Source organism: Platichthys flesus, chromosome 16, assembly GCF_949316205.1.
Source record: "Platichthys flesus chromosome 16, fPlaFle2.1, whole genome shotgun sequence".
Taxonomy (NCBI): Eukaryota; Metazoa; Chordata; class Actinopteri; order Pleuronectiformes; family Pleuronectidae; genus Platichthys; species Platichthys flesus.
This window is the reverse complement of record NC_084960.1, coordinates 14,592,010-14,618,434: the sequence shown is the minus strand read 5'-3', so window position 1 is coordinate 14,618,434 and position 26,425 is coordinate 14,592,010. Positions and strand designations below refer to the sequence as shown.

Here is a 26,425-nt window from a genome sequence, read left to right as displayed (position 1 = left end):
GTTTGCCTGGTTATTCAAATTTCCAGGAACATGTTCTTTAATTAACAAAAGAAACACAACATTAGGCGTAGGTACTTTATGTCCTACAGGTTAATTTATAATTAATGCACTTTAGTGCATCTATAAACTGACTATTTATTATTGAATGTAAAATCTCAAACTGTTGAATAAATTAAATGGAGTAAAAGAATTAATGGTGCATACTGAAAAACACTCCAGTAAAATTCCCTCAAAATTGTACTAAAGTACAGTACAAAAAATTATCCTTCTTCCAAGACTGGCTTTAATTATGATTTGTATGATGCATTGCTTTACAATAAAGTGACTTTAGTGAAGAAGTTAAATAGTTTGAGCCTCTACCTCTCAGGTTCAACTGTGGTTCATTATAAATTCTTCTCCAGAACTTAGATTTGCTTTCAACTGATCCATCACTGTGACAATAATCTGTCCCCAGAGCAGACCAGCTGGAACACAACACTGAGATGTGATGACTGCCTGTGGACCAAAGCCAAGGTCTTCTGACAATATTATACATGCACCTAAATTAACTGCAGTGCAGTGTTTGCAACAACAGATGAAAGGCAAACACACACATAAAACATGTTGACATCAATATGCTGCAAAAGAAAATCGAGCTTTGGGGGAAAACATTTTTTCCCGGGAAACCGTATTAAAGGAATGCCAACGGTTTAATTAAGCTAGCTTTATTATGGCACTTTGTACATGTCACGTTACAAACTCAACATTCTGGGTTTCTTTAGTTCGTACAGAACATGAAAAGATCAAAAACACAGAGCACATTTTTAACAAACAGCGGAAAGGGTCGGACACATTCAAAGTGAGTGTTTATCCAAAATGTTTTAAACCAGGACAGACCACTTACGTTGTGATCACCTGTGACATGAGCCTATCAGTATCCTATAATCTGATTTGTGTCATTTCAGGATTGGTTGACATTTAAGGTGTATCAGACCAAAGAAAGAGTCTAAGGTTGCAAACCTTCAATGATTACTCCTCTTTGCACTGGTTGTAAGAGATCCCATCCTCAAGGGATTTGATCTATGTGATCCCCGGTCTGTGTAAAACTTATTTTATTTAAGCTGAAGTTAGAGAAAAAAAAACAATTCTTCGCCAAAAAACCTGTCTTTTTAATGTAAAACTCTGTCCACACAGTTTACAGTGCTGGGCTGTGGCAGTTTGGAACCAGAAATAGAGAAACTCTTGATTTGACTAAACTCTGGAGGTGGATTGTGTTCAATCGTCACCACCAATACTTTCTTTGAAGTCATTTTCATGTCATTTTCATGTCAGTTCAGAGAAAAGTACAATTACAACCATGAAATCTTTCATTGTGCATATGAGACGTCTTTCATGAGGGTTCAGATGTATCCTTTAACATCACATTTTACTCTGCATTTTCTGTGTTTGGCCTTGTATACGAAATAAGGCGGCAATTTACAAGAATAGTCTTTGTTTAATATCCGGCCCCTTATTCCTGATAAAGTTTTGCATCAGAAAATGGCAGAAAATAGCAAGTTGTCTTCAGATTGTTTATATCTTATGAGTATAAACATGTAAACATGTTGGTAAATTTAACAAGTAGTTAATTATCAATAGATGCAGATTCATAAACTTATTTTTTATTCAAAATCTGGATATTACATCACAAGTTCAACAAAACTCTGATTCTCAAATAAAATACTTTGAGTTTCCACCTTTGCTCCTGCTGTCTAAAAAATGTGCAAGGGAACTTTAAAAAACCCATTCATGATCGTCAAAGTAGCATCATATGTGGGTGGTTTGTGTACACACACTGTGACATCAATCTACACAGACTTTGTGCACACCATTATAACACACAGGACTGAAGGTAAACAGGTTGCATTGAAATAATTCTGTATGTGGCATTGAGCTGAATAAAAAACATGCTACTAAATGTACTCCAACAGGAGTCATGATAAAGCTGACTGACTGAGCAATCCTGTGAGTGGGATCCCAAACCTGACACACTCCAGTAAACAATGCAGCTCGAGGAAGTGACAGCGGGAGGAATCAAACACTTCTGCTTCTGTTCCCTGTCGTCAAATAAATTCAAAGCAAACTTGAATAAATTACATGGGAAAGGAGCGATTGTGATGGAAAAGACTGATATTCGGACAGACTTTCATTTGGAGCCTCAGTAGTGGCTGTTTGACCAGTGCTGAGGGAGTCCAGCAGACTGCCAGACCAGCAAAAGGGCCTTTGAGGGGAATTAGGTCATTTGGGAAGAGGATTTGGGTGGGCGGGCTGTGGAGTTCCTCTAGAAGATTCAGGGGGAAGAGTGAAATTTAGGTCCGCACCCAGTTGAGAGGCACCCAGAAGGATTCTCGCTCCAGCCTCTCCAAAATACCTCGGAGTTCTGCACAGGCACTGACTGAGTCCTCCTTGATGAGGACCCGGTCCACCAGGTGTCCATACTGCTGATCGATCTGAATGGCAGACTGGCGCATCTCCTGCAGGTCTTCATCCTGTTGTTAAAAAAGAAAATGACGGGTTTGATATAGACAGAGCATTGTGTGACGACAGAACCTGCATGGCCTCATCCTTCGACCTGTATGAGTCCTTGGCTAGTTTTGATTTCATCCCAACAAAGTGATTTGCAGCTCCTGAATGAATATGACAATTGTGGCCTGTGAAAATGTTCTGTTTGGCCATGATGTCGAAAAATTGCTTTGTGTGTCTTAGAGCCTTAACACTTTTTACACAACTGTAGAATAATCCCATGGTCTACTGTCAAATATGTCAATGTCTCTATTATATCTTGTTTTCTAAATATTCAGGCTGCAAACAAGAATGAACAGTAATGTTTGTGACCCACATCAAATATTAGGTAAAGGCCTACCACTAAAATTAATTCTGTCCAATGTTGTATTGGACGGCACGAAAAATCCAACCTTCAAGATAGAGTCAGTTAAACTCTTTTACATCATATGAATGTGTTATTGACCAAGGAAGGCCAAAAGAACCACATCTGTAATAATCTAGTTCAAAAGCACAAAGTTCATAATGTTGTATCCAAAATCATAAAAAAAAAAAATGCTTCACAACCTTCATGAAAGGAGCATTTATCAAAGGACTGAATTGGTTTTAGGTTGAGATGCATCTCAGAGAAAGCAGGACTCACTGTAACGCGACCGTGGTCTCCCCCTCCTGGCGAGGTGGTGGCACTGCGGCGTCGCCTGCTCTCAGGAACACGAGGTTTGACGAATATGACATAAGGCTTGAACTCTGCTGTCCGCAGCCTCCTCAGAGCCTGGAGTGGTGATGCATTTACATAAAAGCCAAACAGGGGTCAGGAAGCAAACATGAGAGAGGACAGTGATACTTCAGACTCTGCATATTGAACAGATCTGAAGTGACTGTGTTGTGATAGTGGACTGTGATACATTTGGACGATGGGTTCAGTGGTTGTAATGTGACTCTTACCTCAGGCTGTACGTCCACTACGCACATCTTATTTTTGGCCTGTACAGAGCGGATCGCCTCTATACTGGTGCCATACTGGTTCTCCTTGTATTCACCATGCTCTATGAACCTAAAGGAGAAACCAAACTTCAGAAGGAAACAAATCCTACATTCACACAACAACCAACATGTGTGTCAACGTACTTGTTGTTCAAAGCATCTGCATCAAATTGCTGCTTTGTGACAAAGTGGTACTCCACCCCTTCCTTCTCGTGGGGTTTCTTGGGCCTTGTGGTATCTGTGGAAATATGAGAAGAAATTTCATATGTGTGAGGTCACTGCAAAATAATATCTGTTAGATTTAGAGATGTATGAATGGTGTGAGCAACTCACGCGGTACAGCCACAGCATAACGATGTGGGTTTTCAGCAATCACCCGCTGTTTGAGCTCATTGATCCGTGCTCCAAGAGAACCTACGGATGCAGATTGGGTGTGTATTTTAAGAGAAAAACAATTTAGTCATGAAGGGTAAATCTGTTTAGTATTAGGACTTTATATTCGAAATTGCAACTTGGGGGGAAGTTTGTATTCCACCTGTAATGACCTGTAGAAGTACATCAGACCGTTTAGTCTCTTGATCCAGCAGATCTGTTCACTGTCTGCTTGACCAATTACAGGCCCTCTTGTGATGTTATATCATATTATGAAAATGGAGGACGCTAGCAACTGAGAAGTGATGTGTGAAAGTATTTTGGGTTGTGAAGTAACTATCAATGGTGAGGCTGTTTGTCGTCATCATACCATGCGTCATGTCAAATTCGATTTTTGGACAAACTGACAGCCCCAATGTTAATGAGTCTATGGTATGTTGTACTACCTGATTTAATCCTGTAGATGTCACTATCATCACAGAAGAACATAAGTGCCAGTTAGTGGCTCAGTCTCACCGATCAGAACCACTAGACGAGGCCTCTCATTGGGCCTCCACAGGTAGCGGGTCACCTCCTCGTAGGTCAGGTAGTCGGAGTCTCCGGGATCAGAGCCCTCTCCTGAGGATCCTTGTCTGTCTTTACGACTCAGCCTGAAACTCCTCCGTAAACCAGCTGCAGCGAGGCCACACACAAGAGGGGAGAAAGAACAGAAAACAAAAGGTCTTGGGTCAGATGATATGAGCCATAAAATTATTTCTAATCTCATGATTACATATGAGTAAACTTTTCACTTCCATGATGCATATGGTACATTTTTGCATGAAGGGCAGTGAGCAAACATTGTTTGAATATAGTCAAGACCAACCCTTTGACAAACATGCATTAAAAACCTCTGTAAACACTGCACGTGGATAAAAATAGCTCCCTCTAATTTGACGTGTAAATACTTGATCGTGTGAGATATTAACTGAACTTTGAGCCAATGATTCACCATGCTTCAAGTAAAAATCACATGCAGCTGACACTAAGCACAGTTAAAGCCTTGTAAACAAACTTTTCTTTAATTATTTTTAAAGTAATTTTTCTTTCATCTGGATGAAATACTTGTGTGACCCAAGACACACATGATTTTCAAAGGCATGCGTCTTTCAACGAGGCTACAGTGCTGAGGCAGGACAGACAGGACAGCCTGGCCCTGGGAAAACGCCACACGGATGACCGAGAGTGGCTGGGAAAGAGGGTCTCCCATGACCAGGACTGTCTGTACCCTCCCCCTGTCAGTGGTGTATACCTGCAGGAATGAGCCGGGCACTGTACCTGAATAAAATTCCCAGGAAAACACCTGGCCACAGGAGGGCGCCACTGCTTTACACTTAGGAGAGACTATAACTGGCGTTAGAGCATCACACAACCCACCCTCACACCTCCACACAGGGTGAACGAGCAGCACACGTGCCTGGTGGAGTGTGCAATGCGTCCAACGCAGCAGGGTGTGAGGAGGAGGAGGGGGTATTTTTCAAGAAAAGGAGGAAGCAGTGCACTGGCCACAGTAGCAGGGGGCAGTCAGTTAGATGCGGGACGGGAGGGAGGCAAGTTAGGGAGGATCCAAACACTGCTGGATGGAGGAGGTGGGTGGAGGGAGGTTTAAACAGCTCCAAGCAAAGGGAAAGCACAGATACTGTTTTAAAGGGTGTCGTGTGTTACAGGGAGGAGGTGCTGTTAAGCTCCTCGCTGCGGTCAGATCACTTCTTGTACTCATCGTCATTCCAGCAGCTCGCAGGACGTGGGGGAGCATAGAGGGGTCAGGTTGGGCTGAAGAAGGATGAGGGAGGGGAGGTCATTGGAAGGCTGGTGAGGGGTTGAGGATAAAGGGGAAGGCCATATTCCATCCTCTCCAATTTGATGTCACAAAAGTGTATTACTTCAACATTTATTTTCCTGGCTAATTATTCAAAGGCAAACAACATTTTACTGTTGTGAAGTAGTATTGTACCTATTTCTATTTTTATCTACCTTATCTACACTCCATGGCATTTCAAAAGGAAATATTAAACTTTATACTCTACATTTATGTGACACCTTTAGTTTTATGATGAAGATTTCACATAAATAATATTATCTTTTCACTATAAACCAGTTGTTTTCTAAAATGTTTGACCTCTGACCTTTGACAAACAGTAGTGTGTAGTAAAGGTCAGCGGATATTTAAGAAGTTAACAGTTCCACCAAATAGTGACTGGTGTTCCTGTTTATAGTAAAGTCAAACTTGCTCCTCCTCCGCTACAGTGACACATTGTTGACCCAAACCAGTACTTTCATTCCATGCTGCTTCTAATAGCTATGTACAGTTTAAATTTACTTATTTCACACAGGACCTTTACTCTAAAGATAGTATTTTTAAATTACTGTATTGATATTCCACCTCTTGTCCCTCTTGTCCCTCAACCCCTGGCCCTGCACGGGTCAACTCAACAAGCAATCAGTGTGACCCCCAGCCCGAAGCATCCAGGGAGCCAGCGCACAGCCAGGCTGCAACAGGCAAAGAGCAGATAGGCAGAAGGAGGTGGAGAAAGACGTTCACGCTCTCACCTATGTACTGTCCATTGAAATAGCCCTCACAGTCACAGTCCTCTGTAGGGAGGCAAGCAAGGAAAAGAGGGGGTAAGCACAGGGTAAGAGACCTGGAAGATTCAAAGAGTGGGGTGGCTAGGAGCGCAGGAGAGCAGGAGGGCAGGAGGGCTGTGGGCGCTGGAGAGGGCAAACGGGGCCGACAGGCAGCAGGCAGGCAGACAGCGGGAGGCAGCCAAGAGTTAATGATGGAATGTTGTTGGAGGCAACAGCCACTAACGGAGAGGAGGAGAGGAGAGGAGAGGAGAGAAGAGGAGAGGAGAGGAACAGAGGAGGCTCTCCTTCTGAAAAGGAGCCAGCTGTGAAGTCCCTGTGACCCACACACATGTAAACAAGTCTTTTCTCCCCATTGTTGCACAGCTGAGAAAGAAACTGCCTCAAATACACAAACCTACAAATCCATAAGTCCACAACAAAAGGAGAACATGATGATATGTAATGATTTAAAAAAAAAGGATGGTTTACAGCACAGAATCAGAATAAAACATTGAAATAGGGTCTGATGATGCAGTCTAGTGAAAAACAGAACAAACATAATATCTGGGACTGAGGATGACCTAGAATAAAAAAGGAACTATTGTTCTCTTTAACAGCCTCTTCTTGGTTGGACTGTAGTCTCCAGGGATGCTGTTCTGCTTGCACTTCAGCAGGTACAACACTACACACATACACACACACACACACACACACACACACACACACACACACACACACACACGTTGGCAATGCAAACTATCTATTCTTGTCTGGTACACCAACAGGATGAGGGAAGAAATTATGCTGGAAGCAGTAGAAATCCCATATGCACACACTAGCACACATGCTAGCTTGCACACACACACGCACAAACACAGACAAAAACACACGCACACACACACACACACACACACGTTTTTCTGTTTTGTCTATTTTGTGCGTGTATTTTCTCTTTGTATGTATTTACTGGATGAATCATGTTTGTGGCTGCACATGTACCCACCTTTATCACATCCTTGGTCGTCTGACAGTTTGCATCAGGGAAGAGGAAAGTGTAAAACATTATCATCACAGTAGATAAATGGGCAGCAGCTCTGTGTGTAAGACATTTCTGGAAATTTTCTGAAAGCACGTCATGTGAGGATTTATAGACTCTTAATATAAAATCTGTGTGTGCTGTTATCAGGGTGACGTCACTGATGAGACAGGGGGAGACCCACATTTAACGGCCCCCGCTGGGATTTAGGGGAATTAATCAGAGAGCTGGAGGAGCACAGAGGGAGGCTGAGAGAGACGAGCCCTCGCAGGCTCGCTGCTGCGCGGCGGAGCACGACTAGCTGCCATATTGCTAAGCTCATGTTGTCTCCCCGTGGCTCAGGCCTAATCGGATCGCCTGCAGCTTATGTGCCACGAAGAGCCACCACTCATATTACACACTCACCTGTCTGTTTAAACACCACCTCTATAGAGTCAAGTGAGAAAGTGAGAAGCGCTATGTATTGTTGAGGCTTTTTTTTCCCCCTCAGCTGTGGCCTGGTGTAACACTGTCTGATCTACTTAATCCGAACTCGCAGCTCGCTCACTGTCCAGATGGAGCATAACATGAAAGAGATTAATTCATTTCTATGATCCCTCCCTCCATCTTTGTGCTCCCCCCCCCCCCCCCATCCTTTTTAAAAACATGTCGGCGGAGCAGCACGGAGAGGATGGACAATGAATACTAATGCTTCTGAGAATGCCAATTACCCTCGAAAAAGGTCAATAAATGTCAATGAAAACACTGCTGCATTTATCTAGAGGAGGAAACATTGTCCTGTAATGACACTGACTGCGTGCATAAGTAGAGAAAGGAGAAGTGACAGTGAGCGATGCTGCAGGTGGTCAACTGTAATGATGAAAAGGTGCAGAGGAGTCACGGGAAGCAAAGAACTTACAGACGGGCTTTTTAGGGGATTTTGGATTCGGGAGTGTGCCCATTTTCATCCTGTAGGCCAGTCGCCTGGGGGCATGTGCAGCAGAACAAAGAGCGAGAGAGGACGGAGGCAGGGAGAGAATCATCAGTGAGCGGAAGGTTCAGAGGAAATGTCAGATTAAAAGATTCAAACAATACAACACACCTGGATGGATTATAGGATATTTGGACCCTGAGCACAGACATGTGGTCATTTTGCTGCGCTTTGACAATAATTATTATTTGTTCGGTGCATTTAAGGACATGTTTTTTATTCAGGGTGCAGCAGGAACCCACAGTATCAGGAGATCTTTGTTATTTCACTTAAAATCTGAATTGAACCTACAAACTCTCGGTTAAGGCTTCACAGAGCTTCAGAGAGCTTCAGAGAGCTAACCCTCTGACCTGTGTCTCTCTCTGTGTTCCAGCTGTGGACATTAATCCAACAGACTCTGCAGTGTTTGGCAGGGATACATCAGCCCTGCTGAGATCATCTTACCGACAGATTATGACACTTGTGGTATCAGCATGTGCCTATTCAAGGCTGCGATTCGATTTGTTTCCCCCCCAAACACACACACTCACCGCTTTGATGCTCCATCTAATCATAGTTGACCCCTCAATGTGGAACACATGAATGTGGATTTAAAGGATTACAAATAGCTGGATAAAATACATATCAGCCGTGTGTCTGTGATACGTTTCACCAGTTTACATCATAGGGAGAACATTTTTACATGATTTGACATCACCTCTCCTGGAACTGTTTGGACGGGACGAGTCCGGCCCGCAGGTTGCTGTCTCCCACGCGTTTGGCCTGCCACCACGTGGGGTCGTCCTGCGTCACGACCTGCAGGATGTCTCCTCGTTTGAAGGGAAGTCCCGCCTCTTGGCAGGGCGTGGCCTTGTCCTCCAGCGGGATGTAGTCAAACAAGGCTCTCATATACACCTGGACGCAAAAGTAAAGGCTTTGTGAGAAATGTGGGGGGGAAAGCACCTTGTGTACCTATTTATTATTGAAGAAACAGGGATGAAGCTGTTCATCTGTCCCAGTAGACGTCTACATGAACCTAATAATGAGTCTTTTGTTTCCCTTCAAACTGTGTAAGAAAAGTGTAAAAACTAAATTCGTGCACAGTAACTCCAGCTTTGTCTCACCTTGCTCTCCTTCAGTCGATCCTCTTCCTTAATGGCAGGGATTATCTTGAGAGTGATGGAGCCCTGTGACTGGGACTAGATCGCAAATAGACGACACAGAGGGAAGATTGTGGGTGCAGACTATCATCTTTAAAATGGACTTTAAATGGACGACTAATGAGAGGAGCTTAGATATTAATGGAGGTTTGACATGTATATCGTACTTGTGTAGTCCTCAAACATCAGTTAATTCTGCAGCGTGTGGAGATTCTGTCTTACCAGCAGCTGACTGATCTCGTCAGGTCTCTTGTGGATCACAGAGATTCCGTTGACCTCCCTGAGTTCATCACCAACATGGACCAAACCTGTGAGGAGGGGAGACGAGATGAAGACGAACAGAACAGAAACATCAATGACGATCACTGCGTTTTCCAGGTCATTGGAGTCTATCAGCCATATCATAGTGCTGCAGTCAGATCCGCGGATAGAGGCTGCCTCCATCCTCAGCTCTGATCTTTCCTCCTTTAGATCCTTTTCAACAATGAAACCAGACGCTGAAAGGAGTAGCATCAGTATGCTTCTCCCTCAGGATCACACATTATCGTGCAATCATATAATGTATGCATCTAGGAGACACACACAGAGGCCAGAGGCTGCTTCTGAACTCGGTCTCCACACTGACAAGAGCTTTTCCATTGCTGACGCAAGAAAACAGAGCAGGGTATTAATGATTAATAGATGAGGACACCAATTAGTTTTAGTTTCCCAGCATGCATGTGTCTAATGCCAACTAACAAAGACAACACACACACCTGCATGTGGCTGATATTTCCATGGCAACGCCCATGAAAGGATCATTGCTGAGTCTACATTGTGTGATTGAGTCGCTGGGGACTCGTGAGGAGCTTAAGGTTTCGGCAGCAGTCGTGCGATTCGTCTCACGCTGAGGCCTTGATCTCACCTCATCAGAGAATCTGCTTTTGATTAGTTGCCTTCTGCACATTTTTCATGAAACAGTTTCCCTCATTTTCTCCGGTTGCAAGAAGACAAATGCTGTCCCGCTGCTGTAAAACAGCACAGTGGCTCAGTTTGCCTCAGGGCTGTTCTACATCACTGCAGTGTCCTGGTTCATATCTATCCATGAACATGTCTGCTTGTCATCCGAACACATTTGCTCTTTTAACTTTTAAACAACAGCAGAAATGTCGCTAAAACTCGTCTTTATACATTAACATTACAAATTATTTGCACTTTTGAGAGACTGAAACTTAAAAAGGGTAAAACAGAGGAACAAAGCTGCATTAAGTTGTGAGCAGCCCTGCTAATGTTGCCTGAATTACAATACTGTTATAACCTTTGAAAAGTAAACCACAAAGTAAGAATGAATAGAAGAGAGACTAAACCAAAGAGTGAGTGTCTCAATTCAGAGTCTGCATTCTTCCGACACCATCGTCTACCTGCCCACGTCTAGCCCATCTCCTTCATGGGCCACTTAGACCTCCAAGTCCGAACCAAAATAAATGGTCTGGTCTACACAGCCTAGCAACAGAGCTGAAGTTGTACACGAAGAGATAGATAAATTCCCCAAGCATCAAAACTTTGTAGAAGTCATTTAATGTAATTTCGCTCCCTTGAAAAATAGTTTACCATTGAAGCGCAATGAATCCTGGGATAGGTTGGGCCATTATGGGCCGCAATTTCGCATGATTGAAAGGAAGCATTTGTCGAAAGTGTTTAAAGGAGCCTTTGAAATGTGACATCCTAGTTGCACAGCAGACATCTTCAAGTGGATGAATTTCACCACTTAAGTCTGTGTTCCAGTCCCCAGGTAGGGGTCTATCTGTAGGTCCATTAATGGGCCAAGACCAAAATCAGCAGAACAAGCTCAACTTACCGCTTCGATCAGCTGCACCTCCTCTCATGATCCGAGCGACCATCACCACCCCAGTGGCGTCATCCCGCCTGATGGTGGCTCCCTGACAAACAGACGAATTTATATGATGATTTGCAGAATCCCCCCATTCTCCTGCGGGCTCTTATGTTTTCATTTCCACCCCTGTTGTTCTGTCACAACTCACCAGAGGCTCCTTGTTCTTAACCAGTCTGACAATCTTCACGGACTCCTCCTCCAGCTCGTCCTCGAAGTCATCGGGCAGCGGCGGCAGCACAGGGTCAAAGTTCTTCTGAGCCACAGTGTCGTGCACTGAGAGAACAGCCTGGTGGGAGAGAGAGGCGACGTGCTGAGATTACAATGTGAACGTTCAGCTGCTGGAGAGCACACAGAGCAGCCTGATGCCACAAACTGTGAATGGCTTCAGAGATTCATCTACAGTCTAATGTCAAAGCAATGCCAAGAATGAAAATTGGACATAATTGCATGAAGAATTATTTTTCTTTCCCCAAACAATCTATAAAGCTTTTCATGTTTAAACAGCATTAATCTGGTTAAAATGTTGATTATTATTCTCCGAAGTATCACTTTAGGATTGTGGTTCAAAAAAAGCCAGTGGCAGTGTGTTTACCTTCAGATGTGGTGACGTCAACAGGTGCAGCAGCTCCTTCTCCTCATTGCTCATTGGTCCACCCTGCAGATCCTCCGCAACCTGCCAATCACAGCACGCACATCAACCACGGTTCCCTGATTTCATGTGAGCCAGTGCATGTGTATACCGGTAATGCAGTGCTGCAGTTTACTGTAGAATTAATGCAAACAGATACACAGACATGCTCGCAGGGGAATATAAGTGTCGAGAAGCAGAGGTCAGCAGTTTCCTCACTGATAACTGGTGGGAGCAGGAGAGCGGCAGGATGTGGAGTTTCCTGAGATGAGCATCAGGATGATTCAGCACTTTGAGGACATTAAAATTCACTTCTCTGTAACTCATTGTGACAGACTGCTGGAAGTGGAAATATAATTCAAACTGTGTGTGCGAGTGTCTTTGTGCATGTGTAATTGTACTTATATGTTTGTGAGGACCATTTTAAAAATAGACATTTTATGAAAGTGAGAACATTATGGCTGGTTTGCACTTTTTCAAAGGCTTCTTTGAGGGTTAAGACTTGGTTTTAGGGTTCGGGTTTGAATTAGGTTCATGGTTAGGGTAAGGCATTTAGATGTGATGGTTAAAGTAACGGTTAGGGGCTGGAAAATGCCTATGAGTGTCCTCACTATGATTAGTGCACTATGAAGTGCAAGCAAGTGTGTGTGTGTGAGTGACTGTGTGCCTGATGAACTTACATCCTCTGCCAGAGAAGCAACACTGTGGAGAACAGGTGCCGGACTCTGTCTCTCATACTGTCTCAGCTTCTCATGGATCTGTCATCAAAGAGGGTTTCATTAAGGAGTGCAGCGTTTTGGAACGTTAAATCTGTTAAATCTGTTACTCCATGGTATTCATGGTACTCCATGAATACCATGATGGATATCCATCCAATAGTTGCTGATAGCCTTCAGACAGTTGGCTTTCCAACTGAACAGAATAATTAAGGTTATAGAATCTGGGACTTTTACTACTTTTACTAAACTGCAACAATCACAAACATTTACGTTTTATAAAGCTCCATTTTTTTTTTATTTATAAACCTTACATTTTGGCCCAATATCAGTTGTCTACTATCACATGAATAGATCATAAAAAATTACTATATTAGTCTAAAATGTCTTAGTTTTATATTTCCTGACAAGTAAATATACACATAAGGACTGATGACGACAATACAATAATGTTTAAGAGTCTTCAAGGACTAAAAGAAATAAGGTAGAGACACGCTACATATACTCTGAAGAGGGGCGTTCATGTGGGGTGGGTCAGTAGCCACTTTCATACATGAACTGTCCGCACAATTGGGTGTGAACTTTACTTTGCCTATATCACATATGCACAACTCAGCAGTAATGTCCACAACAACCCAGAAATATCAGGTGGTGGGTGAGTCAGCATACAGAGGTAATAGGTAATGTATCAATTCTGCCCGTGTATTTCACATGTATTTGTTTACAGCACATAAAACAACCCAGGGTGATAATGATGGCAGAAAAATAGCCAAAACAATTATTGAAACCCTCATTAGTGACAGTTTTGAATGGCTGCGTTGATGATTTGATGAAACTCATTCAAGGAACACGACCAACAGACCAGATTATCAAAACTGTGCAAAGATGCAAACGATATCTACAGATAATTTTAGTGATTATTCAGAGTACTAATAATAATAAGACTTCCTCACCTTCATGAGGTATCCCAGGCTTCTCTCACTGAACACGTCTTTGAGGAACACCATGTCCTCCTTGTGGTTGGCATCGGGCCGCAGCTGAGAGGTCAGCAGGGCCAACGTTTCGTGAAGCCCTACAGAAGGGGGGGGGGGGGAACAAGAAAATCATCATGTACATTAACAGGAGCAGACGGAGCGCAGCGGGCCTCCGGCAGTATGGACAGTGTGTGTGGAGCATCTGTGTTGACTCGGCTCACCTGCTCCTGCTGTTAGCACCGGCATGGCTTCTTTCATGGGTCAGTGAGGTGAGGAGGGGAAACCTAGGATGGAGAGAAAGAAAAATGTATTCAAATACTGATGTTCACTGACAGTTTCTGTTTCTAAACAGGATTTAAAACAAATGTTGTCTCTTTACAAAAACAGCACAAAAAAGGGATTGTGCAGTTTTTTTTTGTTTGTGTGAACTGATCTAAAGGCATCAAGCGACCCATGTACAGTAATTACAGCCGTACATCAACCCCCATGTGACTCGAGCTATAAATCCTGGTTGTGTTTACCATTTTGCAGGTTGGGGAGGTGACCTTATCTATGAATGTGTAGGTGTGTATGACAAAGACTGCTTGCATCATAGAGCTGCGCTACTAAGATTAACAGTCACTGCTGGTACCATTAATCTTAACACGCCCACTAGGCTGTGTGCTGGTGTCGGGGGAGAGCAGCAGGATGCGTCACTCTGGTACAAACCTGTGTGAAATAACCAAAGCACCAAGTCATATCTCTAAATGATGGAGGGGCTGCTAAAGAACACTGTTAGGACATAGATGCTCATTTATCTGTAGGATTCACAGTCTGAATCTCACATATGTTGTAAACACAGGCTGTGTTGTTAAAGTGTTACGCTAAATGAGAAAAACCTTAATTCAGTTTAGTCAAATAAGCAATAATTTGAAGCATAAACAAACTCAAAAGATCAACCTTATTATATTTAGCCATTGTGAAGGTTGTTTTTTCCTTTAAGTTTAAAAAAGACAATCATATAATTTTTTATTCAGTTCTGATAGAAGGCAAAGTGTATAAAATCAATGAAGATATCATAGGTCGCCATTATATTCTCAATTAAATGATAAAGATGTATTTATTAAATTATTATATATTTTATTTACAAACCCTTTGCTACTTTTAAAATAAAATGTAATCCAGAACACCAGGACAATCTTACGATGATCCATTTTATTGAAACTATTTGATTATCTTTAGAGATTATTACTGAATTGAACTACATTGTACTGAAACGTGTTTCTAATATTCTTCCCCTCACATTTTTTACTTAATAGTATTAGAAAGTTCAGTTCCCTTTAACACCAGTGCAAACTATAGGATCCATAGTAAATACGTAGTTAAATATAAACCTCTATGACAGTGACATTCACCCTCATCACTTGTTGCAAAGGTAGAAATAATGGAGGAGCAGTTGCATACGCTCACATTAGATTTACAGGTGTACCTAATAAAGTGGCCACTCTTTGTATAGATTCATATTAAATTACAGATCTGTGAGTGGCGCACACGTACAATCAGAACGAGTCCTGTACAGACTGCTGGATTATCTCAGCCCCTACCGATCAATACCCCTGTCACTCCATCTAATACTCTCCTCACTTCCTCCCACTGGAAACAGGAGTCAATAACATAAACCGAAGACTCCATCATGTAGCACTATGGTCTAAAGACAAAATGCCAGGAGAGTGCAGCAAAGTTAAACAATACAACAAAGCTGCACTAAAGATTATCAGCCTTTTCACGACTGGATTCACTGATTAGCAGCGTTGTCTGTGACTGTTTGACTTCTCTTTCTCTTCTGAGTGGAGCCAGGCATTATGGGATAAGTGAGTGTGTAAATGTCATCTGGTTTACGGCCATTCTTTAAAAAAAAGCGATATCTAGATACTGAAATATAAAAGCCTCTATTTACTCTGCTGAAATATTGACAGAAATTTTATTCCGACTGTTTGGAAAAAGGGCGGAGCCCTGATGGTGTAACTGGTCTGGCAGTGGCAAAGATCGGGTTGTCTGTGTTGTAGATTCATAAGGGATATAATAATTAACTGTGTCCACCCTCAAATACCGGTGCATCACAACCTATTAAACAGGCTGTTAAGTTTATACTATTTGCCCAAGTGACTCAGCTCAAACCTGAGCACAGCAGGTAACAGCTGGTAAGACGTGTTTTGAGAATAAAGCATGAAACAAAAGGCAAAAGTTTTCTACACTAGCACCATCAGGAGGCAAAAGCAAACTGAAGCAACACTGATCCATCGATGAACTTTTAGCATCATACCTTAGCCAGTTTCTAAAGTTACAATAAAAGTACTAAAATGGAGAAAAGGTGTGGAACAAGGCAGTGGATCTAAGTCTAATGTCCGGTTTTCAATTATATTGACTAAGGTCACACAAATGATAACACATCAGTTCTCTTCCTGTTCACCTTCAATCAGCATGAGCGAGGGGCGAGTAAAACATTTGCTTACTGTGCTGAAGTAAATTGCAGTTCAACTTTAGTGAGCTTTGAGCCCCGATATTTACTTTGCATTCGCATTTGTGTAACCATGCCATAATGCAGGGAGGTAGATGTCAACAAACAGGCAGAGGCTCATCAGAACGGTTATAAAGTGAATACATATCATGTCCATTTTGGGGCATTTCAACTGTGCAAGAAGAGCAGGTGTTATCACCATTTCACACATAAACATTCTACACTGAACTTGATGGTTAAATCAGATTCAGGTTAAATACAATTCCAGGGCAGAAACATATTCTTAGGATGTTTTACCTAAAAACATGAACCTCAATGATGCTAGCAGTAAGTGAAGAGTTAAATGAGGACAAAGAGGAAGCAAGCTGAAGTCACTAAGAGATGCAGGACCCATCAGGCAGCTACAAAAAATATCTCTTTAGCACTAAAAGAACAACCCACATGATGTTATATTCACTTCAGTTTGCCGTTATAAAGCGTATATAGTAGAAGTTGATGCTGTAATTCAGAGAATCACTTTAAAGTTACACCCTGTATACGTAGGGAGCTGTGTGGTGTCTCTCTGCTGCTTATTGGTGAAAAGTTCTGAGTTGAGAGCCCACTCTCAGTTTGACCAATTCAAACTCGTTGCCATGGAAATTCTTTAAAAAAATACACAATGAAAATGTCTACTCACCACTTAACGACCTGATTAACATAATTGTGAAGTTTAATGTTTCAAAAATGTCAAAATGGTTTTCAAGTTCTGCTCCAGATAGCAACTGATTATTTACAAAGAGATCACTACATCCACCACATTTTATTCGGTGGAATAAAAAGCAGATTGTCCCCATTTTTGCTGTTTTTACAATGAAATAAAACCAGTTCTAGCAAACCAATAGTAACATTCAGCTTCACATCGTTGTTGCCATTAGAGATCGAAGACAAAAACTAGAATGCCACGCAGTAGTGCTCATACCTCCACCAAGGCCTTCCCCCTGATGAAACCACAATTAAATTCACTAGATCCAGATTTTTATTTGGATCAAGTGAAGTCATTCCCTTAAACATAATTTAATTAATCAAGATTCATGAATTTTTCTCCGAGGAATCAACAATAATGGTGAAAAATGTCCTATATGAAAAAAATCCTGGTCGTGCCACCTGATCCAGATCAAGATTCAATGGCTTCTTTCCTGACCCATACCACATCAATCTACCAAGTTATGTGGTTATCCATGCAGCAGTACTTTGGTAATGCTGCTAAATAAAATAAACAAACAGTGACAAAAACTCCCTCCTTATTTCCGAAAGTTGGGAATAAAGGCCTGGATATGACCCTCAATCCACATCTGCACCAACATTGAATGGGTTCTTCTCCGACCCAGGCCCCTTCTCTCCACTTTTTTACTTATTTAATTCACAAAAAGACTGAGCTCTTGTTTTTTTCCACTATGTGATCTTCTCAATTTACCCAACATGACTTCACCCTTATCTCACTCTATTGCATCTTTATTGCAACACTGCAACTTTCAGCCTCCTCCTACAAACATTTCCTTGTACTTTAGGTTTCACAATGAGAATGTGATTAACCTCAGCAGAGACTAAGAGAGAGAGACAGTGATGAGCTCATGAATAATGTATAGAGACAATATTACAGAGGAAGGAGGAGGAGGAGGAGGCAATTTTTTTCGTTCTGTCAGGAGAATCAGACGGATCAACAGCTGAGAGACAGGCTTTTTGTTCTCATGTGTGTCAGCTGGGATTTACTTCATATAACCTCTCTATATTTACATCAGAGAGGGAAAGAAAACATAATAATCAAGAGCTGCATTCTGTAATTTGGATCAATTTTCACTTTTTACTGAGGTTTTTTCTTTCTTTCAAGAAGTGCTTTCAAAGTTCCTCCCACCATCTTCTGACTGAAACGACTTGTAGACTAAGAGAATTAATAGGGAAATAAAAGTTTACTGGCTTCTTGGTAAAGTGCAAAGAGTTAATTTGGTTTTAATGAACTGGGCTTCACTTTGAAAAGTGAAGCCAAGGGTACAACATTTTTGTTTACAATTCAGCCTTTTGTCTGACTTAATATATACTTTTTTATTTTGATTTTATTTCATACAGAATAATAAAATATGAAGCCTTAAAACCTTTAACCTTTAAAATGATGGGAAAAAGAAGATCCTCCCTTATATCATCATGTTTTTAAGTTCAGCGAAAGTTAAGACAGGAAGACGTCTTCTTGCCTCCTAAGTGACATGAACAGTTCTCGCCATCTCCAGGCTCCACCAGCTCATTCTCTGATTTCATCAATCACAACCTGACAAACATACCTTCAGCCAATCACCCGTAAGCTGTCAAAGTTTAAAATGTCCTCCCTTCTGTCATTCAGCTGTCAATTTAGCACAGTGCTCACTGCACCACCTCAACCCTGGATAATCATTCATCTCCAATCAGAAGCCTTCATGGGACGTCCCTACTTCCTCGAAGCTCCGGGGGAAAATCCCCCTCAGATCTGAAGCTCATATTTCAAAGCTCTGCTTCCATGGTGTTCTACTTCCTGCTGGAGTCTGAACGCCAAAGTCTATTCCTCTCTTTACCACAATTTGATTTCATTCCAATTTACACTCTCTCCCTTTTAAGTCTCCTCTGACGGAAATTACGTGAGTTATTCTGTTCATCAATAGTTACATTCAGTGGTGTAGTGCAGTGTATACACAAGATAATCAAGTATCCCACTTCTAAATATTCTCTTTCAGTTGTGTGCTGCAAGCCAATTTGGTCCTCAGATAGCCAAAGCATTGGTTTTAGATATGAGGAGTGGTGATTGGTTAGGTAAGATTGGAATAACACATTCATCCTTAGCTGGAGTGGCTGCTTTAAAAAAAAGATTTGGGGGAATAAATCACCACTAGCTGCATTGCCTACAGTAACTGCTCATTGCAAACTTCTTTTATTGTTGCCCATTTTAATAAAATGTAAATATAGGCCTAAAATTGTGGTTCCGGTTGTAGCTTTAACACGACACCACTGATGAACAATAATATCTACACTTTTATGTCACAGTATCACATTACATAAACTATGCATCTGTATCAATACTCTACAAATACATGGTCGAATAACAAGCAAGCAGGGAAGAGGGATGGAAGTGTGTGGTTTTGGTGGTTTATGAGTAAATCTATCACAATTCAGTGACAGGATATAGCGACATGCAATTTCTCTCTTTTAGAACCTAATTAACGTACCATGCTTTCTGTATTTTGTGGAAAAAATCTGTCTCTTCAGAAATAAATTGCAATAACTTCTGATTTCTAGTCTGTTTCAAACACATCTCATCTCCCTGTCGTAGACGATTAGAAAAAAATCTTCATCCATGTCCTCATCCACAGTTACTTGTTTTTCCCACCACTGATGTCAAAATCATCTTGAAAAAACAAAATTCAGCTGGGAGTAAAAACAAGTTCATCCTTAATTAGCAGGAACATGCAACCAGATTTAGTTTTCTTCTAAATAATTTATCAGAAGATGTATGTGTTTAGAAACGGAAGCTTTCAGAGTGTGTGTGATTCGAATCATCTCCTTCTCCTCAGTGACAGTCCTGGGAGGATGACATAATATACTGAGCTGCTTGATGTAGTGAGGTCATCAGAGAGAGGTATTATGGGAGCACCTCTAAGTGGCACCCATGGGACATTTGGGATGGAGGGAAGAGGCGGGGTGGATTGTATCTCTTATATTCTCCATTTCGGATGAGCTACAAACAAATACTTTGTGTACATCTTTATCAATTATATTCGTGATGTACGAGTGAAGATTAAAACTTGAATCTGTGTAGAAACACAAAACAGCCGAATATAAGATCATGAATATCACTTGAGGTGTCACTACCTGTGCTTTGAGTCATTAACTAGTCAACTAATCCAGTTAATATGCTCCAACAAGGACATTATGTTTTTATCAGTGTTTGTTTGTTAGCAGGATTAGGCAAAAACTCTTAGACAGATTATCATGAACCTTTGTGTAAGGATGTGTTATGGGTCAGGGAAGAACCATATAATTTTGGCATGGATCCGGATCAGGGGGCAGGTCCAGTAATTATTTATCCACTTTCTTTAACATTGCAAAGTAGGGTTTTCTTTCCATCCCTTTTTTACAGGTGGCTGAACAGAGGTCCTGCAGTTTCACTTCACCACATCACCATCACTCCTAAAACATCCAATCACCAAATGTCACAGATCCACAAATAGATTCAGACATCACACTTTTAGCATTTTGTCCCAAAAATGATGTTTTCAGTTCAGATCTAGTCAGGAGCTTAGCCGCAGACCGCACAAACATGATGATGTCACAGCAAAAGCTCAGATGTCAGCTGACCAGACAACAGCCTCCGTCATCAAACATTTATCCAGACACATTTGGCTAAAATGCATTACAAGTTATTAATGTTACTGCATTAATAACATGATCCTGTGTTAAATAAAAGCTCTAGAAACAAAATAACACTGAATTTAACTGTGTCCATAAATAGATAAGCAGTTTGAACTCAAATGAACTTACAAATCAGACATCCTGTCAGTGCTCCATCCTACTGTCTCCTTTCTTTCACTCCTCTGTTTCTGTACACATTCATCCTCTTCTTTTGTTCCTCCAGAGGCTCTTATTCACATGCTTTCAGTCACCAGCTCTGGAGGTGCTGTGACGTCGGCAGGTTCAACAGAACAACAACCCTCATGGCGTCTGTTTGGCTTCTCTTATGGACAGTGGGAGAAAGTGGAGACGTATATTGTCTTTCTTTATATACAGTTACACTCAGAAGGTTGGGGGGGTTTCCTCATTCTTCAATGGAAGATGTTAGTTCTGAAGCTCTTTCATTGTTCATCACACTGTTATTTGATTAAAAAATAATTAATGTTTTATTTGAAAAATTCATAAAAAAAATTAAAATGTCTTGTTATCAAAGATATGAACTAAAATTATCATGTTACAGAAGCTGAAGGTAGTGATTAATACTTAAGTTCGAATTCTAATTTGACCAATTCAGCCTAACATTTGAATTTGATTGTATAAAAATAATAATTTCAAGAATATTCATTCAATGAAGGGCTTCTTGAGTTCCACGGCTGAAGAGAATGTGAGGCAAGAAGGTGTTGGGAACCAGTAGAGAAATCTTTTTTACTTTCAGATTTTATATGAAAACATGGGGTTAACCCTAACCCTTTTACATGCACAGACATAAAAGTTTATTCAACCACTTAAAATAGCCGTGTCAAATATGACTATGAGGATTGATAAGCATATGAATGCATTGGTATAAAACAACCAAAGAACATTTGTCTGATAGTCATCTGTCATCAGATGTCGTCACTGTGTGGCTACACAAGCAGGTCCTCGAGCTGTGGGCCTGTTGATAATTGTTTATGTGTTAACAGAATATGGCAGATATGAATATGAATGTGCGAGGGTGTTACAACACGAAATGTGCCATCTGGAGTGGTTCTCGTGACGCCTGTGAGGGTTTCAGGGATCATTAGAAACACGCTCTGCAACAGAGCAGCTCTTAATGGAAATATATTGTGGTCGCTAGGCTTTGAAAACAACTTGGCATGGAGACACCCTAAACAACGAATGCTCGGTCAAGCTGTTCTCAATGTCAGAGGGCCAACGGTCAGAGGCTTGAGTTTTTCACCGGACGACTACGGTCCGACGACAGTGGAGAACTGGGGAGAGAGATGAGAGGAGCAGAAGGCACGTTTCATGTTGTCATGCATGTACAGGCACCGCAACAAACACCCCAACACACACACACACACACACACACACACACACACACACACACACACACACACACACACACAGGTGGATGTGATGCATCTACAGTGTAGTCCGCACACACGGCCGAGAGTGGAATCATCTTGGTCGGTGTCTCACCAAGCGTCTCTTCTCGAGAATGAACGTTGCTCTAACACAGCTAATCCACTGCACTGCCAGTAATGGGAGGCAACACTATAGGCATGTTTGGCCAGCATCCAGCACAAACACACACACACACACACACACACACACACACACACACACACACACACATACACTGAGGAATCCACAAAACCATCATCATCCAATTTCATTACCTGACAGGAGTGAGGGTGTGGTCAGAGAGAAACTTAGATCCTCTCCACCAGAGAGGGAAACTAGTGGTGTTGACAGCTGACATTGCTCCTGCACATGCCACCCTCACAAATCCCCCAAGGCCCCCCCCCACCACACACACACACACACACACACACACACACACACACACTGCTGCACAGCCGAGCCGAGCAGAGGCAGATGTCATCCAAACTCATCTTTCTCCCTAGTCTCTCTATTCTTATTTCCTCGTGTATGTGGAGCGTATCCCCCACCCTCCCCCCATCCCTTCCCCTCCTCTCCTCCTCCTCCATCTCTCTGCATCCCCCTGCAGTGCTACAGCGCGCCCCTCGTTCAGCCGCCAGCCGGCAGATGGAGGAATAAAAGGACAACACGGCGGACAGGCAGAGCAGCTGATGCCTTGTGTTCGCCCTGGCAACAGAAAAGATGAACGTGGTGGAGAAATGATCATCGTCTCCCTTCTTACCTTCTCTTCTCTCTCTCTCTGTGTATCTCCTCCTCTCCCTCTCTCTCTCTCTGTGTCTGTATCCTTCCTGACCGCAGCCACACTGTTTCTCTCGCTCTGATTCCTCCTTCCTCCTTCCTCCTGCCTTCTTCCTCTTCCTCCGGCTGCTGCTCTCACAAACCTCCTGCCGCTGAGTGTCTGCCTCCTCCCTTCCCCTCTCTTTCTTTCTCTCGCTGCCCCTCCCCTTACCCCCCCCCCCCTCTTTGCATCTGGTGCTCTCTCCGTCCACAGCAGCAGCGGATGAGGAATGAACGAGGAGGGGATGAGATGTTGTATCTTTCCTGCCTGTGAGATGCTGTTTCCTCAGTTTGCGTCTCATGAGCCACAGAGCACATCTGTGTTTCTGATCAATAAACCTCTGCTGATGTTTCAGAAACCTGACACTGCAGCTGTGAAGGGATTTCCAGAATCTGCTCAGACTCTTCTTCTTCTTTCTACATAAAAAAAAAAAGGACTTACTAATTTCTCAACTCCAGACTCTTCATCCTGATTTGAACAAACACATATCGTCGATTTGAATAAATCAAAGAGTGGAAAAACACACTTCTAAGCCAGACTACACTTTGACCCTGAACTTTTTTACATTTTGGTCGAGTTTCAAACCTCCCGTTTAACTTTAATTTAAATATTGTTCTGCTGTCCCCCCAAAAAACGACTTATACTGTTTTAATAATAAAATACTTTATAAATACTACATGCATTTCAAACCAGCAGATTTGCTGCTTCAGGTTTATGTTCTTTGTGTTCAAGAGAGTGGCAGCTTGAAAACAGGTAAAAAATCTATATTATTATTTTGCAACCAAATAGCTGAATGTTGGAAGAACCCTCATGTTTACCTGCAGATCTCACTGGAGGCTCCTCTCAGAAAAACTGACGTGTGGCTCTGTGACTAGTTTATTGATACTTCATTAGAGGCACAAATCTGGTCCCCTTCTCTCTGAGTTGGGCATGACTATGGCCGAGGTTGGCTGCTGGTTCTTTGTCTGCCTGCATGTAGAGCACACGGCAGCCTCTTAATGACGGGGTAACCTCCCCACCTGACACACACACACACCTTCACTCCTCTCCATTCACATGTCTTATTGTCAGTCTTTATGCCTGCATGCCATCCCTCTTCCTCATATATGGAACACAACAAACCTGCAGAACCCCAAAAAGTGAAGTGCAGACACACAAACATGTGACAAACATGCCGATATGTGGGTTTTGTTATATATTCAGCCAATGCTGTTCTTAATTAGCTGTGAGTGACCCTAATTAGGGGCTTCATCCCTCAGAGGCTGAATTTGAAGACCAATAACATAAAAATGGCGCAATTAGCTGTCCCATCTTGAGATGTGTCCCTCCATCCCAGAGAAACGTAGGGTTCGTCGGATTGGATCCTTCCCGGCCCAACCTATCCCAGGATTCATTGTTCTACAGTTACAAATTGCTTTTTCAAAGAGGTAAATGTACCTTCAAACGACGATACATCCCATGCTTGAGTACCTGATTCGACTAAACTGAACAGCTAAAACCAAGAGGCGTTAAAACATTCATGTCGTGTCTAACTTCAGCTGTGTTGCTAGGCAACAGCAGTAAGGGCGGTACGTGCTGGTGACGCCTATCAGGGGAAGCCTCTGGAGATCAGAGCATTTACTAACATCTGACTTCGGTTCGTACTTTGCGTTCTGGAGGCTGGTAGACCACATGCGTTCTCCAAAGGATGATCCCTTGAATTGAGACACAGCTATAAAGATATTAGGAAAGAGAGTACAGGGGAGAAACTGAGCATAAGGTACCACATGACCAAGGTTTCTGGTCATGTGGTACTGACTTGCATGAATATGTCATCTATGCTTCTTATTAATTCCTGTAAATCTTTTAAACTCCCAAACAATTTTAAGGGTAAAAGTCAATCTGCTTTCGTTGTGCAAATAAATCCATGTTTTGTTTAAATTGTTATATTTAGTTCATATTTGACGACCCACAGCTGGAGATTTTATAAACTGCATTTATATCAATGTGAGTGGGATTTCATATTGAGGAACATGTCCTTTTAAATGGAGATTATAACAGTTTGAGGACGTAATCTTTTGGTTCATGTAATATCTGGACGCTGAAGAGATAAATGTGTGAGGTTTCTTACTCAGAGAAATACTTATCAATGTATGATGTCCCTGTAAATCAAACGTATTAATATATTGATAAAACAAACCTTTGACTCCTGACCTGTTCCTGCCAAGGCAGTGCCGAGGCAGCAGGTCAGCTGGATAGAGGCTGCAGATCCACTCCAAACATCCCCATTAATTACATCAGAGGTTGTTATGGGTCTTTGGCCAAATTGATTCAGAGGCATCTGCCAACCTCTACCCCTCTCCGGGGAGCAGCAAAAAGCCGGCCTGATGTCCACGATGAAGGGAGCCGGAGGTCCAAGCTCTCTCCTCACCCCACAAATAAACAGGGTCTTTGGGTGTGTTCAGTCAGCTCTGGAGGGGCCACACTGGATGGAGCTGACAGCAGATAATAGGGCACATGCAGGAGATGTGTTGTGACCAAGAAATGATGACACAATGTACTTACTTACTTTTAAAACTGCAGCAGAGGCTAGAAAAGACCTGTAGTGAAGTCTGCCTTACTCTTGTCATTTCCTCTGGTGTCTCTTACCTCACTGATCCTGTAAACAGAATGGAAAACTAGAAATTGAATAAATGTAATGAATCCAATGTTAAACATCCCCCCCCCCGCACACAACCGCCGCCCTTAACTACACCACCATATATAGATAGATAGATAGATAGATAGATAGATAGATAGCCCCCCCCCCCCACACTTTGAGAACCACTGCTATACATCAATAGTCACTCTCTGAACAATAATTTAGTAAATATGTATATAAGTGAAATCGGATAAAGAACCTATTTAGATAATTACCTAATTAAACTTGGAGGAAGGATGTGGTATGGGAATAAGGGAAGAATCCATGAACATTTTTCAATGTGGATCCAGGTGTTACAACCCCGGCTGTGTATATATGTTATTGTTCTGTTCCTCCTTCTAGAGTGTGACCAGTCTTCTTGAGTGAGTGAGTGTGTGTGTGGGTGCCTGATTGCTAGCAGGTTGGACCTGCTGATTGACGTGAGCCACCTGATTGCTGCTACAGGATTGGCCAGAGGGAAGAGAGGAGCATATTTGAACCACTGACTGACTGCAGTTTTCCTCTTTCCACCAATTCTCCCACAACCAACTTGGACCAGTGTCGGATGAATTATTGTTTTGTTTGCGTATGGATGAAAATAGAAAACTGTGTGTGGTAGCCCTGTAGGAGGGAGAAGTAATTTTCTTTTACCCTTTTCTCCTGTGTTTCCTGGTTTAGTAGTTAGGTAAGCTTTTGTCTTTTTGTTAACATTTTTGGTTTGTAGCAGGAAGGTAGGGAAATGGCTTGTTTTTGTTTGTTGTTTTGGCCTGTTCTCTCTCTGAAGTGTAAATAAAAAGCTAC

The 26,425-nt window shown here is 42.1% G+C and overlaps 1 protein-coding gene across 2 annotated transcripts; it reads right to left on the bottom strand.

The window, feature by feature from the left end:
• Positions 1 to 703: 703 nt before the first annotated feature.
• On the bottom strand, positions 704 to 23,062 carry mpp3a (MAGUK p55 scaffold protein 3a). 2 transcript variants are annotated; one of them, XM_062408914.1, is made up of 20 exons: positions 22,909 to 23,062; positions 14,038 to 14,100; positions 13,796 to 13,914; positions 12,807 to 12,884; positions 12,091 to 12,171; positions 11,647 to 11,784; positions 11,463 to 11,544; positions 9,848 to 9,933; positions 9,590 to 9,664; positions 9,184 to 9,380; positions 8,415 to 8,479; positions 7,484 to 7,504; positions 6,466 to 6,507; positions 5,194 to 5,259; positions 4,393 to 4,548; positions 3,838 to 3,918; positions 3,649 to 3,742; positions 3,466 to 3,574; positions 3,164 to 3,292; positions 704 to 2,507 (listed from the first exon to the last, which is right to left on the bottom strand). In XM_062408914.1, exons 2-20 carry the CDS (start codon positions 14,072 to 14,074, stop codon positions 2,328 to 2,330), a joined length of 1,836 nt encoding a protein of 611 aa, XP_062264898.1. In that variant the 5' UTR covers positions 14,075 to 14,100; positions 22,909 to 23,062; the 3' UTR covers positions 704 to 2,327. The 2 variants fall into 2 exon arrangements, with proteins under 2 accessions (XP_062264898.1, XP_062264899.1); XM_062408915.1 differs by lacking the exons at positions 5,194 to 5,259; positions 6,466 to 6,507.
• Positions 23,063 to 26,425: the final 3,363 nt, after the last annotated feature.

Excerpts from the sequence above, each read along its gene's own strand:
- mpp3a (XM_062408914.1), bottom strand. The coding sequence starts at position 14,074 with ATGAAAGAAGCCATGCCGGTGCTAACAGCAGGAGCAG. Across the intron at positions 12,885-13,795 it reads GCCTGGGATACCTCATGAAG|ATCCATGAGAAGCTGAGACA; the intron begins GTGAGGAAGTCT and ends CTTTGATGACAG. Across the intron at positions 2,508-3,163 it reads GAGACCACGGTCGCGTTACA|GATGAAGACCTGCAGGAGAT; the intron begins GTGAGTCCTGCT and ends TTTTAACAACAG.